The sequence below is a fragment of the Amblyomma americanum genome, chromosome 10 (genome assembly GCF_052857255.1).
Source record: "Amblyomma americanum isolate KBUSLIRL-KWMA chromosome 10, ASM5285725v1, whole genome shotgun sequence".
In the NCBI taxonomy this organism is placed as follows: domain Eukaryota; kingdom Metazoa; phylum Arthropoda; class Arachnida; order Ixodida; family Ixodidae; genus Amblyomma; species Amblyomma americanum.
The window spans coordinates 17332654-17349339 of record NC_135506.1 but is presented as its reverse complement, the minus strand read 5'-3'; the positions used below and the strand labels follow the sequence as shown (position 1 = coordinate 17349339).

At 44.9% G+C, this 16686-nt stretch overlaps 1 protein-coding gene across 1 annotated transcript; it reads right to left on the bottom strand.

Moving 5' to 3' along the window:
- Positions 1 to 646: 646 nt before the first annotated feature.
- LOC144106251 (putative serine carboxypeptidase CPVL) lies at positions 647 to 7966 on the bottom strand. The gene is made up of 5 exons (XM_077639010.1): positions 7770 to 7966; positions 5345 to 5464; positions 3968 to 4154; positions 2431 to 2761; positions 647 to 1599 (listed from the first exon to the last, which is right to left on the bottom strand). Exons 2-5 carry the CDS (start codon positions 5449 to 5451, stop codon positions 779 to 781), a joined length of 1446 nt encoding a protein of 481 aa, XP_077495136.1. The 5' UTR covers positions 5452 to 5464; positions 7770 to 7966; the 3' UTR covers positions 647 to 778.
- Positions 7967 to 16686: the final 8720 nt, after the last annotated feature.

Below are 16686 nucleotides of genomic sequence, written 5' to 3'. Positions count from 1 at the left end.
GTCATGCTTCTTGCTGTACGAAAGAGGCCGAGTTGGAACTGAATATAAAGATCTTCCTTTCTATTTTGTTCTTGGTTCCTTTTTGTTTTAATTTTTACCTGCACTATCACTTGCGACGTTTCCACATTCTTTAATTTACGCACTCCTCACAAATTTCCTGTGTTGTGTTATTGGGTTCCTGCTTTTAAAACATGCTTTTCAATCCAAGAATGGTAAATAAAACATTGCTTATCCTGATATTATTTAGTGGAAGTTTGAATGCCGCTTTGAAAAAGTTCGGGTAACTTAAGTCTGGTCCCTGGTTTCGCAGCATAATTATTGCAGCGGGAAGCTCGTGGTTTTTAGCCGTTTAATGTAATATAACAACCGGCTGCGAAGGGACTCTGAATGAATAATAATAATAATAATAATAATAATAATAATAATTGGTGTGCTGTGTGATGTCAGTGCACGTTAAAGATCCCCAGGTGGTCGAAATTATTCCGGAGCCCCCACTACGGCACCTCTTCTTCCTTTCTTCTTTCACTCCCTCCTTTATCCCTTCCCTTACGGCGCGGTTCAGGTGTCCAACGATATATGAGACAGATACTGCGCCATTTCCTTTCCCCCAAAACCAATTATTATTATGAATGACGGAAAGCTGTAATAACTGATGACAGATAAATTTATTAAAACCGGAACTCTGCTATGGGTTTATGGCGATACATGACGTGCAGGTAAAGGAGAGAATCTAAAGGAGAGGAGGAGAGGAAGTAAAGGAGAGAAAAGGAGCATCGACTCAAACACCTCGCGCCCTAGATCTCCGGTAGGTCCTACCGTGAATAAAACGGTACATCAGGTCGAACACAGCAAGTGGTTCGTCGAAGGCCGCTTGATGCCCAGCCCGAGAAACTAGCACGTAAGTCAAATTTCGCGCGCGAGTGACGTAACCGGCGGGCGTGCGGGTGTCCACGAAGGTATACCACGGTTCCCTCTCGGCACTCTCGAGATCCTGACGTCCGCTCCAGTCCAACTGCCTTAAGTACCGGTCGGTGTTCACAGCCGGAAATACCGTGTCCATCTGTCCCGTGTATAAAAGAACCCTGGTCGAGTCTAAAACTTTAGCGACCGTGTCACTAATGTCTGTAAAGTAGTCTTCCTGTGCGAGGCCTACCTGCAAGTGGAATCTCTGCGCCTCTAGGGAAACTCCGCCTGCTACGTGTATGGATTTCTTGAAGGCGTCGCTTGTGACGTACTCCGCGTATCTGAGTGCTTCCGGTTCCGGCCTCATTCGCAGCACGCTTCCGTGGTCCGTGTAACCGGTCAGCTGCTGGTATAGGCTGGGTTCGTCGTCTATCCTAGCGTTGAACACAGTCTTGAGCAGCAGGCCTGCAGCTATCGTGCGATTGACCTCGACAACCTGCTTGATCTGTCGGAAGCGCTCGGCAAAAAGCTCGTGACCCCGGCCGTCAAGCAACCCAGTGTTGTAGAGGTAATCCGAGGAGTCCATCAGCTCCAGAAGAGGGGCGATAAAAGGTACTCCCAGAATCGCTCCCGAGACTCTAAGCGGCAAACTCCCCTTCACTCGAAGCCGGTTCACAATCCCGAGTGTTGAGCGACCTGAAAATATGAAACATAAGAAAGCTCCCGTTAAAAACTCGATCGATCGTTAAAGTATCGCTTTACACATTTATCAAGTGGGGCAGTTATCCCGGCCTCACTGAAAGGCTTAAATCTGGGAGCATTGTTTTAACATTCAAGTCCTTTCCTGCAGATGTTGTGGCACCTTGAGGCGGTCTGGTGGTCTCTATAATTATAAATATAGGCATTTCAAAGTGTGTATGATTTAACCGTTCGCACATTCTTCAAGTTATTCTGTTCGAATCGACTCGGAGAACAAAGTATTGTTTTACACTGTTTAACGCATTCGTTTCTTTTTTTTTTTAACACGAATCTCAGACGTTCAATAAAGCTTTCTATCGCACCCTTTTCCAAGATTGCAACGATACGCCTCGTCTACTGCAACATGAGCGCCTTCTGTAGGCACTGAATAAGTTTTGCGCTAACTTTATTTGTTTACTTTTATTTCGGTGAATCGACTGATATCTAGTTTTGCACGCTCACTACATCATTTCCTCACTCACTGAGCGCATGTAAAGTTTAACCAGTAAATTCATCGATTAGTTATTCATCCTTTTGGTGCATTCATTGCTCGCTGATTGATTCGGTTCTTGTATTTATGCGCTCTTCAGAGCTTTGCACCCTTCTTTCTGTTCAATGAGCTTTGGCCTCCATCATTTTTTCACTCACTAAGCGCATGTAAAGTTTAACCAGTAAGTAGTTCGATTAGTTATTGATCCATTTGGTCCATTCATTCATCGCTCATTGATTCAGTTCTTTATAGCTCTGAACCCTTCTTTCTGCTCAATTAGTTTTGGCTGGGACGCTTACCTCCGTACGACTCTCCGATGGCGTAGAAGCGTCTGTTCTTGTTTTCGGGAAACAGCTCGAGAAACTGGCGCAGGAATTCCTCGATAGAACCGGTGATGTCGTCTAGAGTGCGGGCAAAGCCACGCGGGTCTCTCGTGAAGCTGTAGCCGCCTCCCACGGGCTGGTCGAGGTAGACAATGTTCGCTTCCTCTTGCAGCGTCAGCTGCCGCCGATAGAGGTGACCGTCTGCCGCTATTCCGAGCGGTCCTCCTTCCAGGAACTGACCGAATAGCGCCGACTTTCCTGGACCACCTTCAAGCCACAGTAGCAAAGGCGCTTCCATTCGGGGATCCTTCGAGGGAAGGAAAGAAACGGAGTGGGCAAACACCTGAGATACAGCGACAAAGTTTAGAGAGGTAGAAACATGTTTTTTTCTCTTTATGCGCGGAGTATTCTTATATTCAAGTCTCGCTGATTCGCTGCAAAAACAATCTAGTTTTTCGCTATTTTTGCTCGGTAAAGATGTGCAGATCAAAGCACCACTGACCGGAGATGTTGCTGGCATTATGTTTTAAATGTACTTTGATTTTTGCTCAAAATATATAATAATAATAATAATTGGATTTTGGGGAAAAGAGATGGCGCAGTATCTGTCTCATATATTGTTGGACACCTGAACCGCACCGTAAGGGAAGGGATGAAGGGGGAGTGAAAGAAGAAAGGAAGAAAGTGGTGCCGTAGTGGAGGGCTCCGGAATAATTTCGACCACCTGGGGATATATACTATATGATCGCACTTTGAACTGAAATTTGAGGACCAGCAAGGAGCCGGAGACCTCACAAGTGTTTTGCACTCAGCAGCTGGAGAGGCTGCTCAAATCTAATTGCACAGCCATAGTTGGGGATGAAATCTGAGCTGATGGTATGAACTACTGCACTGATCTATCCCCTTCTGAAAGCCAGAAGTTTTTCATGAACCTAAGGCACATTCACAATTTCAAGAACATTAAGCGTACCTGTTAGTCTTCTACGGTGCTCAGCTATTTGGTTTCACATAGGTGCACTTCGTGCTAGGCATCTATGCACGGACAAACACACAACGGTCGGAAATCAGTGCTGTTACGAGCATGCCGTTTCTTAAAAACGAATGTGCAAAGCACCTAATATGGTCAGCTGCCTGCTTTGTACAAGTCTACTGGTCTCAGCCGTCTTAGCTAGAGCCGCCACGGTGGCTCAGTGGTTATGGCGCTCTGCTGCTGGCCCGAAAAACGCGGGTTCGATCCCGGCCGCGGTGGTCGAATCTCAATGGAGGTGAAATTCCAGAGGCATGTGTTATGTGCGATGTCAGTGCACACTAAAGAACCCCAGGTGGTCGAAATTTCTGGAGCTCTTCACTACGGCGTCCTTCATAGCATGAGTCGCCTTGGGACGTTAAATCCCCCAAAACCAAACCATAAAACCAGCACGGCTTAGCTAGTCAACTCGCAATCAAAGTTTACTGCATCGGTAGAGATGTGCGCACAGGAAACACATTGAAGTTTCAACTTGGCAGCACTTACTCTTTTGGCCTTTATGTAGAGGAAGAACAAATGGCTTCCGGTGCTTTCGTTCACCGTAATGTAACCAGAGTGCGCATTGGCTCCAATGCGACTCTTGAACAGCTCCACTTGGCTTCGCCTCTGACCTGCCTGGATGCTTCCATTCTGAATGTACGGCGTCAGGAACAATGGCTTGTCGTCTTCACCCCTGAAAGTAAGTTTAAAGCGCGATAATCTCAATGGCCTGCTAACCTTTCTTGCAAAATTATAAGGTTATACTTATTATTTTTACGTTTCCGTTTCTCTGGGCACTCAGCGGTAAGTGAAATATTTTCTTGGTGTGCCTGCAGATTATTTGAGTAAGCGATGTATTTTGTACTGACGGAAGGCAAGATTGCCGTTTCACAATAATAGTTGCGCTATAAGCATGCGAAATATTTCTACCTCTTCACACCCATTGTGACATCACTGCATCATGTAATATGTTTCTATCACACGCCAACAAATAATGAGACACCATTCACAAAATGAATACTATTACAGAGGAAAAAGCAAGTCTCAGTTTTGCTGCGACAAGGAAGCAATCGTCATATATTAATCCTTGTCTTGCTTTAGTTTAGGCAGAGAAGGTGGTAAACAGGAATAAGCGCAGTGTACAGGTGGTATAGCTTTCCTGTGCCCTCGGCTTTAATCTGAAATGCACATGTCAAAACATTTCAGAAAATCTGGCACCGATTCCTTGCTATCGTGTATTCATGTATAAACTGCGCCATATGCGAATTGATTAATCGATTGTCCCGAGTGCTCGACGCGTTCAATTCGCAGCATAACAAATCACGCGTTGTCTCCCGTAGTAATTAGGCGCTACTGTCAGATTGTACTAATAGCCATTCAGGCACCCAAGATCCGTGTCTTTGAAAGTGGGGTATGATGTTCCGGCCCCTGTTCTAGCATCATTTGCTGTGGCTGCTTCGCAGAAGCACTTGGGACTTTCACCCTGGGAACATATTAGTAAAAGTGAAATTTGCTAGATATAAGCCAGGAAGAATTCAGGCAGTGGTAATCGGCTGCTGCGGGCAGTGCTCATTATTAGCTGCCCACAACTTAAGCAAATCTTCAGCTGATATAAAAAATAGAAATTTTGTGTAGTGTGTGCAAATAAAAAAAGGAGATAATTTTAAACCCGTACGGAACAAGAATCAAGAGTATTAAAAAAGAACAGAGAATATGTCGTCGAAGTGTCAAAGCTCTTTTTTTGTCGTATCTTGGTCAGAAAACAAATTAAAAGAACACTGAAGGAAGCGCAACATCTTGAAACCGTGGCTCTTAAAAAATTCCATTCAACTGCGTGTTAGCATAGAGCATACTAGAACACTTTCAATCATTCATAATAGGTACCTTTTCTGGGACGGTCGATTATTCCTTCGGGGACTGCCGGCCGTTTCGATGAGCAGTTGAAGTCCTAAGAATGCTACGCACAGCAGCACTGTTCCATACTTCCCCATTATGCTTTATCGGCTGTGGATAGAATGAGAAATACGTTAGAGCGACGCCTATAGTGTCTATTTTCTTGCGCCTAAATATCTCTATTTTTCTTTCATTCGAGCAGCACGGATTACTCGAGAATGCTTTGAGAGCATAGCGAGTAATAAGTATATGAAGCAGGACTGGAAAACATGCTTCTGAAATCAGGAAAAATATTTAAGAAATAAGACGCAATTAGTAGGAGACCATAAAAGTTACGGTAGTTTCTTTTTTTTTCGAAGTGAATAAGAAGATTTATTCGTGCCGAGATTCATCAACCTTGCCCGCACCATTTTTATTCCGGGCTAAAAAAGACCACTTTTCTCTATTAGTCGAGCTTTCGTAAACATAGCCAAAACTTTTTCAACGCTACCGAGGCAGTGAGCCCAGTCATACGTACTAAGAACATACTGTGAAGACCAAATAAACGCTCTTCTATATACATGTAAGCGCCCTCTATGCTTGTTGTGTACAAGGCAAACTGCGGGAGGCCAATTTTGAACGCGCCAGTAATAGAGCTGAGTTGTAACGATAACAAATGGCGCTCACCCGTAGTTGCAGCTACAACGTGCCTGCGCGTAATAAGCATGAATGTGCACGCCTTTACTGGTATAATCTTCACCACTGCCATGATTTCTCCTTTTCAACAAACCGTACACATCACTTTCTAGCCATGTCTGCCTAAAAAAATAAAAAAGCGGTGCTAGCTTCACCTCCGTGCAGCTGGGAAGAATACTCCTTTCAAGTACCCTATACCGGACGTAGCCATTTATCGATTTTTTTGACGACGCACTTCATGGTCTGGCAACACTGTAATCGTGCTCCCAAACAACTTCCGCTTTGAATATGGGTACGCCAAATGGGTATCCACTATTTGAGGCGCTTGCTGTAGAAAATATAGGGATCTCTGCCGCACCTTTTTCGTTGGCTGGCTTACTTTGGACAAGTTTCACTCGCTTGATTAGAACGACTGCTGCATCCGTTTCTCTGTAGAACGCACAACCACGCTCCATATTTCCGCATGATAAAGGCGGCTAATAACGGAAGAATGCTTTGTTTTTCGTGTCGGTTATTGCTTGTCATTATTGCTTACCCGCCGCGGTGGCTCAGTGGTTAGGGCGCTCGACTACTGATCCGGAGTTCCCGGGTTCGAACCCGACCGCGGCGGCTGCGTTTTTATGGAGGAAAAACGCTAAGGCGCCCGTGTGCTGTGCGATGTCAGTGCACGTTAAAGATCCCCAGGTGGTCGAAATTATTCCGGAGCCCTCCACTACGGCACCTCCTTCTTCATTTCCTCTTTCACTCCCTCCCTTATCCCTTCCCTTACGGCGCGGTTCAGGTGTCCAACGATATATGAGACAGATACTGCGCCATTTCCTTTCCTCAAAAAACCAATTATTATTATTATTATTATTATTATTATTATTATTATTGCTCGCCAAGCTAGGAGCTACAGTTTCAGTCGATTACGCTGGAGCCCTTATGGGTATCCAATCGAGCATTACTGCTCAGCCCACTTGAAAGAAGAGGTGTGACTGGCGACGCGAAACCGCCGCTTGCAGTCAGACGGTGGTCTGTTAATCTACAGCCGCGCTTACTGTATAACAGACAGTGATGTCCGCACTCTCTTCAAACGCGGGGATCGGTTCCCCACTACTCCTTGCTTTTAACTGTCAGCAGTGATTTGCATAATTCAAGGCTCTAGGCCCGTTTGCTGTTACGCTCCCGCTTCTGAGCTTGGCTCTCTGGAAGCTTGAAATGTTTACTCAAGATTTTAAGGAGGTAACAAAGGTAAGGGTAAAAAAGGGAAGGCGCAAACATTGTCGCATCCCTACTAGAACGAATTAAAAAATCGCGCCAAATTTTCCTGCAGCTCTTCCGCCAGAAAACTTTTGGGAAGCTGTGGTCATCATCATTTGTACAGTTTGTTTACTAACAGAAAAAAATAGTCCACAAATCCACTGGGCTGGTCCAGAAGCGCTCCACATATCGGATCTCAAATGGGCAGCTTACTGTGCAAGAATGGCCTTGTCCCAAACGCACCTGTACTCACCAAAAGTGCAAAGAGTTTAATGTTTTATACGCCATTTCAGCCATCCCTGGTTCTTTGCCTGTAGTTGAGTGGCCAGAAAAGGCTTCTTTCGCCACGACTTTAAAATATATTCCAAGTAAACAGAACAAGAGACATAGACATCATGACCCTTCCTCTCTGTCTTCTATTCTTTGATAATGCCTGCAGTTATGGTTCTGAACCAATCCTGCTATTTCAGTACAAGACCATAAAACGTGCATGTCTTACCTGATGAAGCAGTAGAGCCAGGGTCTCGATAATTGTTCAAAACGTTGCCTCGACTAGCCAGAAACTATTACTTTTTTCCTCTTCACGTATTCGGAACGTACACGCATTCGCTGCTGCGTGGCAAGCACCCTGAGTGTCCGCTTCGAAAATGGAGCGAAACGCTCTTAGTTCACTCAGTTTCTCGAGCTGCCACGGAGCAGGAAGCGGGAACTCCGCGTTTTATCCAACCCTCCGAGCCCGCCACATCGTTATCTGCTCGAACAAGACGCCACTGCCGACCGCGCCTCCTCCCATCCGGGAAAGCGTATAGGACGGTTGTCTATGACGAGGGGCGTTTCGATGTGCCTCGCTGCGATACGGGCCTTACAATAGGCGACATAAACGTTACGAATTTCCATCTTCGCAATAGCAAAGACAAGCACAATGAGGCTTTGTTCAAAAGACAGAGAAGTGCTTATTTTTCTATTATTACTCATAGAATACTGCATGCCTGGACTTAATCACGAGGGGCGTTGAGGGTGAAGGAAAACATGAATGGCATGCGTACACAAAACTCGAAAAACATCGTACAGGGAATTTCGCAGCAATGAACAGTTTTTCAGCCCACAGCCAACAGTGACGTGGAACAAAGGGGTTAAATCTGGCTCGTTTCGCTCTAAAACGATGTTTTCCATCGTTTTAAGTACGAATACACGCTTTTTCGCTCAATTCTGAGAGGTTTAGTCTGAGCGATCACCCAATGATTACTTGTGAAAACTCATAGAGGCTGGACTTACCAGTTTTTATTGATTTTAATAATAATAATAATTGGTTTCTGGGGAAAGGAAATGGCGCAGTATCTGTCTCATATATCGTTGGACACCCGAACCGCGCTGTAAGGGAAGGGATAAAGGAGAGAGTGAAAGAAGAAAGGAAGAGAAGGTGCCGTAGTGGAGGGCTCCGGAATAATTTCGATCACCTGGGGATCTTTAACATGCACTGACATCGCACAGCACATGGGCGCCTTAGCGTTTTTCCTCCATAAAAACGCAGCCGCCGCGGTCGGGTTCGAACCCGGGAACTCCGGATCAGTAGTCGAGCGCCCTAACCACTGAGCCACCGCGGCGGGTCGACAAGTAAAAACGTGAAACGTTTTGGTGTTCTCAAGCAGCAAAGTAAGCAGCCATGCGAGACAAGTGACCGTTTGTCACACAGTATACCCCGCCTCAAAAACAAGTCCGCAGAGTATATGACGTCACTGCAAAAAAAAAAAATGCGGCTACGCGTCCTACACGTGACGAGAATTCCGCAAAGGTGCGCGACAGTTGGGAAATCGCCCGTAAGCGCCAAGGTCGCTTTCACGTCGAGCCGCTATTTACTTCATCCTTCTAGATTTTCTTTCCCAGGATACCCTCACGTCTACATTAACCCTGTAGTAGCCACCACGGCGGGGCGGCGTTTAAATCAGAAAACCGTTTTCGATATTTTTTTTCGGCGAATATAACTTTCACCGCATCAGTTACCTGTTTCTTTCGGTGATATAGTTAGGTATTCTTGCGCAGACAAAAGTCAGAGTTTATCTTGGCTTTCATATAAGCATTCAGTATTTTATTTACCAGTAATTAGCTGAACGTTGTCGCCAAGTGCTGGCAAATTAAAGAATTCATAGCTGCGCTTAATTGCAGATGAAAATGTTGTCGACTAAAACGCAAGTGGAAGTTGTCGGCTAAAACGCAAGTGGAAGTTCATTTCTATCCCGGGTTCTAACCCGACCGCGGCGGCTGCGTTTTTATGGAGGCAAGACGCTAAGGCGCCCGTGTGGTGTGCGATGTCAGTGCACGTTAAAGATTCCTATGTGGTTGAAATTATTCCAGAGCCCTCCACTATGGCAACTATTTCTTCCTTTCTTCTTTCACTCTATCCTTTATTTCTTCCTTTATTAGCCGTCGCGGTAGCTGAGTGGTTATGGCGCTCGGCTGCTGGCCCGAAAGACGCGGGCTCGATCCCGGCCGCGGCGGTCGAATTTCGATGGAGGCGAAATTCTAGAGGCCCGTGTACTCTGTGGTGTCAGCACACGTTAAAGAACCCTAGGTGGTCGAAATCTCCGGAGCCCTTCACTACGGCGTCCCTCATAGCCTGAGTCGCTTTGGGACGTTAGACCCCCATCAACCAAACCTTCCCTTACGGCGTGGTTCAGGTGTCCGCCGATATATGATACAGATGCTGCGTCATTTAGTTCCCCAAACACCTATAGAAAAAATTCATTTCTAAGAGGTGGGTTCGCATATTTTAGCACTAGGTTGCTAAGCTATCTTGAGGGAGAGGGTGGGGCGTCGCATGATCTGCAAGTCGACCACTCAATGCATACCGAATAATTCTGGGCACAACCATTTTTGAGCGGGAAACCATATATGAACGCAATTTTTTCATGTAATGTAAGATTTCACTCTAACAGTCAGGTTATCTTCAGATCACCCGACGGCAGTATTACATTTTTTTGTTATTAACATTCTTGCTATCGTCAAAAGCGTTCCCCATTGGTTTTCTACGGCAGTCTTAGCTGCTCGATGCGATTGATGGAAACGCTTTAAAGATTTTGCTACATATTCGAAGAATGCATCATTATCTACAGTATTCCATAAGAGTACCTTAAAATTTCCAACTTTCAGAATTTTTGCCCGAGGATATTGCCCACGGGAACTGCCGCTAAACTGCTGCGGTAGCCATAACATGACACTTTTTCATAACACTTATGCATGGTATCTAGTGTCCATGCATCGAGTGGAGAAAGCTGCTACAAGCAACAGCACAACACAGGTGGTGACAGTGTGCAGCACCACGCTAGCAGACGATAATCGGCGACGAGATGGGGCCTTGCAGAGGAGTGTAGGATACCGCAGCAGTACGTCACATTCTCTCGCGAGTTCCTGGCGTTCGCAGTTTGTGTGTTTTTTTTTTTTTACTCAATGAAACTCTTACTCGATAGCCAGCTAGCTGCTGCGGGCATGTAAAAATAATCACTTTCATCGGTTGAAACCGAATTTCCAGATCTGAATCCGGTGTACTTTATAATATAAATATAACTTCCCCTTTTTTCAGTTTGAACCAGAAAGTAATAATTATAATAATAATAATTGGTTTTGGGGGAAAGGAAATGGCACAGTATATGTGTCATTTATCGTTGGACACCTGAACCGCGCCGGGAAGGGGTTAAGGAGGGAGTGATAGAAGAAAGAAAGAAGAGGTGCCTTAGTGGAGGGCTCCGGAATAATTTCGACCACCTGGGATCTTTAACGTGCACTGACATCGCGCAGAACACGGGCGCCTTAGCGTTTTTCCTCCATAAAAACGCAGCCGCCGCGGTTGGGTTCGAGCCAGGGAACTTCGGATCAGTAGCCGAGCGCCCTAACCGCTGAGCCATCCCGGCGGGTTAAAACCAGAAAGTCTAAATCGAGTTGTAAGGTACTGAAGGCACAGAAAAAGTTTGCATTGTTAAAAGAAGATCTCATTTGTATGAATATACACGACAAGTAGAACCAGACGATGCAAGATCAAAAATTGATCACGATTAAATTATTTTGGTTATGTAAAATATTCGCTTCTGCCATATATTTATGAAAGCCATTAATGAATATATTTTTGATCCAAGAAACTAAATGTGTCAAATACTATTTATATATTGCTGATATACGCAATTTGAGGCACTGCTATGCATTTAACGAGAGCCACATGGTATCATTCAATCAAAGGAAACTTTGTTTGCTGATTCAAGGAAAATTTGACCAAAATATTTGCACTAATAGCCTACGTTGCTAGTATTCGGCCCAATACTAAACAAAGCATTTGGGTAACCGCATAAGAAATGCGTTAAGATTTCTTCAAAATGCAAATAGCAACATAAAAAAGCGAAATCATCTGGTGTCTGCTACAAAGCACTGCAACATAAAAAAAACGAAATCATCTGGTGTCTGGTACAAAACACTGCATTTGGGCAACCGCGTAAGAAAAATGCAAAGCAACACTTGAACAAAATATCACACTAGATCCAAAGACAATGCAAACAGCCAAATAGAACATGAAAATAACATCCTTACTTGATTGTACAAAAACATAACTTCGAAAAAAGCAATAATTCCCGGCAAGCTTTATTTTTATTGGATACATATTCCAGGCCTTCGTCCCAATAAATTCAACATACCTTCAGCGTATCTATTTTTACGTTTTATAAGTAACTTGAATTACTGTGAAGCGTGTCCTGTTGTATTGTGTTGCGAACAGCGCGAATAAATGAGCTGAACGGGAATGGTGATTAGATTATGGTTTATGGTTTATGAGGGTATAACGTCCCAAAGCGACTCAGGCTATGCGAGACGCCGTAGTGAAGGGCTCCGGAAATTTCGACCACCTGTGGTTCTTTGACGTGCACTGACATCGCACAGTACACAGGCGTCTAGAATTTCGCCTCCATTGGAATTCGACCGCCGCGGCCGGGATCGAACCCGCGTGGTGATTAGTTGTTAATATACTTTTCTATTAGAAGAGAGATTCTATAGTCGCACCGAGCTGAAAATTTTAGAACTACTATGGCTATGGCGACACCAGCAACCTTTATGCGAGAAAATATTTGTGTCAGAGGGTTTATGGAGCGGGGCGCGCCACAGCACCTGCCACTGAACGAAAATGTGAGGCAAATGCGAGCACGACTAACAACTTCATAGAGTTAGAAAACTCTGCATTCGGTTACAATTGGTGGCCATTTCTTAAGCAGGTCACAAAGAAAGAGCAAAACCAAAGCATGGCGAGCGACTACCGCTAAAGTAAACGTTAAGCGAAGAAGGGGGGGGGGGGGGGGGGAACGCACCAACACGTCAGTCTGGGGTTAAATTAACACAGCAAAGAAATGCGCATCAGGATCGCAGGGGTTAATATGAAAGCGGTTTCCGGAGATACTGAACCAATTTCAGTGCTGACCTTAGGAACTGTATCGTGGTTTGTTGTTTGACGGAATCAAACTTTCAAGACAGGTCACTGACTCTATATTTTTCCTTATTTCACCGCTTATTATTCATCAAAGGTTTCCAATAATATCCGACAATATATGAAGTGTCCGATAAAAGTGTCCGATAATATTACAAGATAAAAGCTGCGGTGCAACGTGTTTTGAAAAAATACGCCGCGCTCAAGCGATTGTTGATGCGTTTATGGGGTTTAACATCCCAAAGCGACTCAGGCTATGAGGGACGTTGCAGTGGAGTGCTCCGGAATAATGTCGACCACTTGTGGTATTTTACCGTGCACTGACATCGCACAGTACACGGGCGTCTAACACTTCGTCTCCATTGAAATTCGACCAACGCGGCCGGGATCGAACCCGCGTCTTTCGGGTCAGTAGCCGAGCGCCACAATCACTGAGCCACCGCGGCGGCTTCAAGCAGGGGGAGTTGTGCAAACTTGTCCTGTCTTTCATTAACATAGCGACAAAATTCCGTTTATAAGAACAATCACTCTTGAAGCAGTTTAGTCTTTTTCTACACTGACGAAGTTTTGTTTATAGTTCGTGATTGAATGAGAGAACTACTAAAAAAGTCTAAAACATTGCTGAAGACAGAGACCTGTTTTCGAAGGCGCAAATCTAATCGAAAAATCTTATACTGCTTTCAGAGAGTTGAAGCCTAATAGCTTCTTTTTCAAAAAAAAAACAGCAACAAATGATTAGGGAAGGTTTATATTTTCTTTAATGAGGTATAGCTGTGAAGTGCTTTCCAGCCGATTATTTTGCACTCCACCTGCCGTATCTCATATATTGCAGCTTATCATATCTCAAATGGTGCGGTGCTCTTGTGGTGCAACGTCCCTCTTAGAGGCACTCCAGACTGTGTCCATTGTTCGATAATAAAGTTTACTCTCGGCGCTGTTTCATGTGCGTTGTTCGAACACCCTCAGCCTCTTTAAGCCTGCCGTATAAGTATCAGGCTATTGTTGGTCCCGTAATCTGGATCTGTGTGAATAAACTCCACACATCACCACTTCACTGGCGCACTACTGACCCTTACCATCCTTTTCCTATTGAGCGCAATTTTTTCGGCCCCCGAGATCCGGGAAGTTAGGACTGACGCCTAAAGTTTGCCTAGCAACTTTAAAAGCGTTTTTAAAGGCTCAAGAAACGAGGATCTAAAAATTCTGTTCTTCGGAGAAGAAAGGCATCATGTTCTCCCTCTCACTGAATGCCAGATTTTTTCGCATCAGCTGCTGGCAGAGAGATCTCAGTGGACGCCTTCAGGATCGAAAGGTTATTAAGGCGTGAAAGTAAAACAATCAAATTCCTCGTTTATGGAGGCCAAAGGCTAAGGCGCCCGTGTGCTGTGCGATGTCAGTGCACGTTAAAGATACCCAGGTGGTCGAAATTATTCCGGAGCCCTCCAGTACAGGCACCTCTTTCTTCCTTTGTTCTTTAACTCTCTCCTTTATCCCTTCCCTTACAGCGCAATTCGGGTGTCCACCGAGATAAATGATACAGATACTGCGCCATTTCCTTTCCCATTTTCCTTTTTGTTGCTGTACGAAAAAAAAGTGCTTCGTAAAGAAGCCTTCGTACAGGTTTGTTTTTAACCCCAGCACAGATATGTGTGAAAAGCCTCAAGGTCTACGAAATGGTTAAGTTACAAACGAGAACCAGCATGGTCGATTACCCGGAAAAGTGTTTATTATAATCTCGTAACTCGAGCTCTGGGAACTTTTGTCTGTCAAAATGAGTCCGTTTGGTTCTGTAATGATTTAAAGCAGGATGCTAATGCAGAAACAAAAATGTTCTTTGCCAAATTCAGTTACTCTTCCAGTCCAAAACTGCCTTCCGGCCTGAGCATGCTATATGTACTTCTCAGAATTCATGTTTGCATAGGTCACCGACTCTGTTCAGACAGCGGAACAATATAGCCATTGTTTCATATCTTCGTAATAATTATTTTCGTGATAAACGCTATTATGAACGAACCTTTTATTTCGGCATATTTATGAAAATGAACCGACCGCTGATCGTTTCCACTTATCGAAAAAGTTGGAGTCATTTGCACACACGGCAGGTTTTAGGGTTCAATGCCCTAACTGATTGACTTCGTTAGCGGTTCGCCAAAGACAGAAAAACTACAGAATATCACAGTGTTCGAAGACGTAATCTAGCCCTTTCTTGCAAAATGCCGCTGGTTCACCGAGTCATCTGAGAATTCCCAGGATTTCGAAACCATCACCATCGCCACCGAGGGAAGTGGCGGAAACGGGGGAAGGTCCTGACCTCTAAGGAACATCAACATCATCATCCCTAATTATTAGCTGCAGGTATTCCTATTTTCACGCACAATAATTGTCTTCGGTTGCTGGCTAATGTACAATATTTATTCAATATTCTGGCAACATTTAATTTGGTAGTGGTATATCAGACTTCCCCGGGCTCATAAGGATACACTGTTAGCATCATCATCGTTGCCATCATCTCAAGAGTCAAAGGCATGATCTTTGCAGTATGTCATACATGAGAACTGGCGCGTTTACCTGCTGGACAACCCGAATGCCATTAATGTGGAGCGGGTTGTGGGCGCTCTTTGTAATGCGTCATGCGCGCATGTGTAGTAATGTGGGATTCATATGGATCTTGAAATGGGGCTGGAAGGGGTGCGAATGTGGGCCTGGTGTGATGAGAAATCACATCGTTGTCACGTGAGTAGGTGTGATGTCATATTAAAGCGTCATCACGTGACTAGGTTTGATGGCACATTACATCGCTGTCACCTGACCTGGTATGACGTCACACTCACATGATGGCATCAATAATTATACTAATTGGCCTTAGCTTTGCCTAATTATATTAATTAGCATTACTTAATTACGTGTCGTCATCATATTCGTCACGTGACTCGTCGGCTCATACGCACTTGCGGGCACTTTTTTGCGGATATGACCGCGTTCGCCGATGCTCGTCGGGATATGCTCGCGGCCTATAGGGCGCTGGGCATACTACCAGACTCCATCAAGACGCTATTGTGGCCGCAAGGCAGTGCGCGCACTCGTGAGCGAGCTTTGGTGAGCCTCCGTGCATTCCTAGAACACACGGGCTTGACGTCCCGTCTGATCTCCGTCAGGTAGTTACACGCAGTGACCGAACGCTCCGCGAGTTCTACCTTGAACGATTAATAACTGGACGCCCCACTCCAGTTGTAACCTGCACAGTGCTGTGCGCGTGTGTGATTTAATTCCTCTAAAATGAACTAATCACGCGCACAACCTGGACACATTTTTTATGGTGTAAATAGTTTGTACATATTGCTACTCCCCCTATCCTCTCTTCCTGTCCCCTCACCTCTTTCATTTCTTTTCTCCATTCTGCCTGCTGTCCTTTATTTCCGCTGCCCCAGCTCAGGTGCTTCAGTATCGATGGCAGATGCCGGGGCTAGCAAAAATCTTTTCCTTCCTTTTTACTATTATTTTTAATAAAACCACTACCACCACCACCTCGAAAGTGGGCCATCTAATGCTTTCGCTCTAATAACAGAAGCCGCTCGCTTCTACACAGACATAAATACAACGTGCCTCTGTTGGTGTACTACAGTCGAAGCTTGTTAAGTGTTTTCGAAGGCAACATACAGAGGACTGAAAAGAGCATTCTCGCTATGCCGGATAGAGCTAGAAAATCGAAATATTCTGGTATGCGTCTGCATATCCGTTGCATTGGAAAGTACATCGACGACCAGTTTCTTTACATTCGGTAACTATTCTCAAGCCTGAAAAGAGTATCGTGAATACTTCCCCCTCCTCCCAATTTCTGGTAGATGGTGTAGAAGGGCTGTGTTTGTCAATTTTCGGTTCGTGCGTGAATGAGCTAGAGGCTTCTAATACGAACAAGTATGCACGAAGCAGGTTGCCAATTATTGACACATGTACTCACCGA

What these genes read in the sequence shown, in the direction of transcription:
- LOC144106251 (XM_077639010.1), bottom strand. Translation starts at nt 5,451, where the DNA reads ATGGGGAAGTATGGAACAGTGCTGCTGTGCGTAGCATTCTTAGGACTT. An exon ending in TCTACATAAAGGCCAAAAGA is followed by an intron (nt 2,762 to 3,967) that starts GTAAGTGCTGCC and finishes CTTCCCTCGAAG; the next exon opens with GATCCCCGAATGGAAGCGCC. An exon ending in CATCGGAGAGTCGTACGGAG is followed by an intron (nt 1,600 to 2,430) that starts GTAAGCGTCCCA and finishes TCATATTTTCAG; the next exon opens with GTCGCTCAACACTCGGGATT.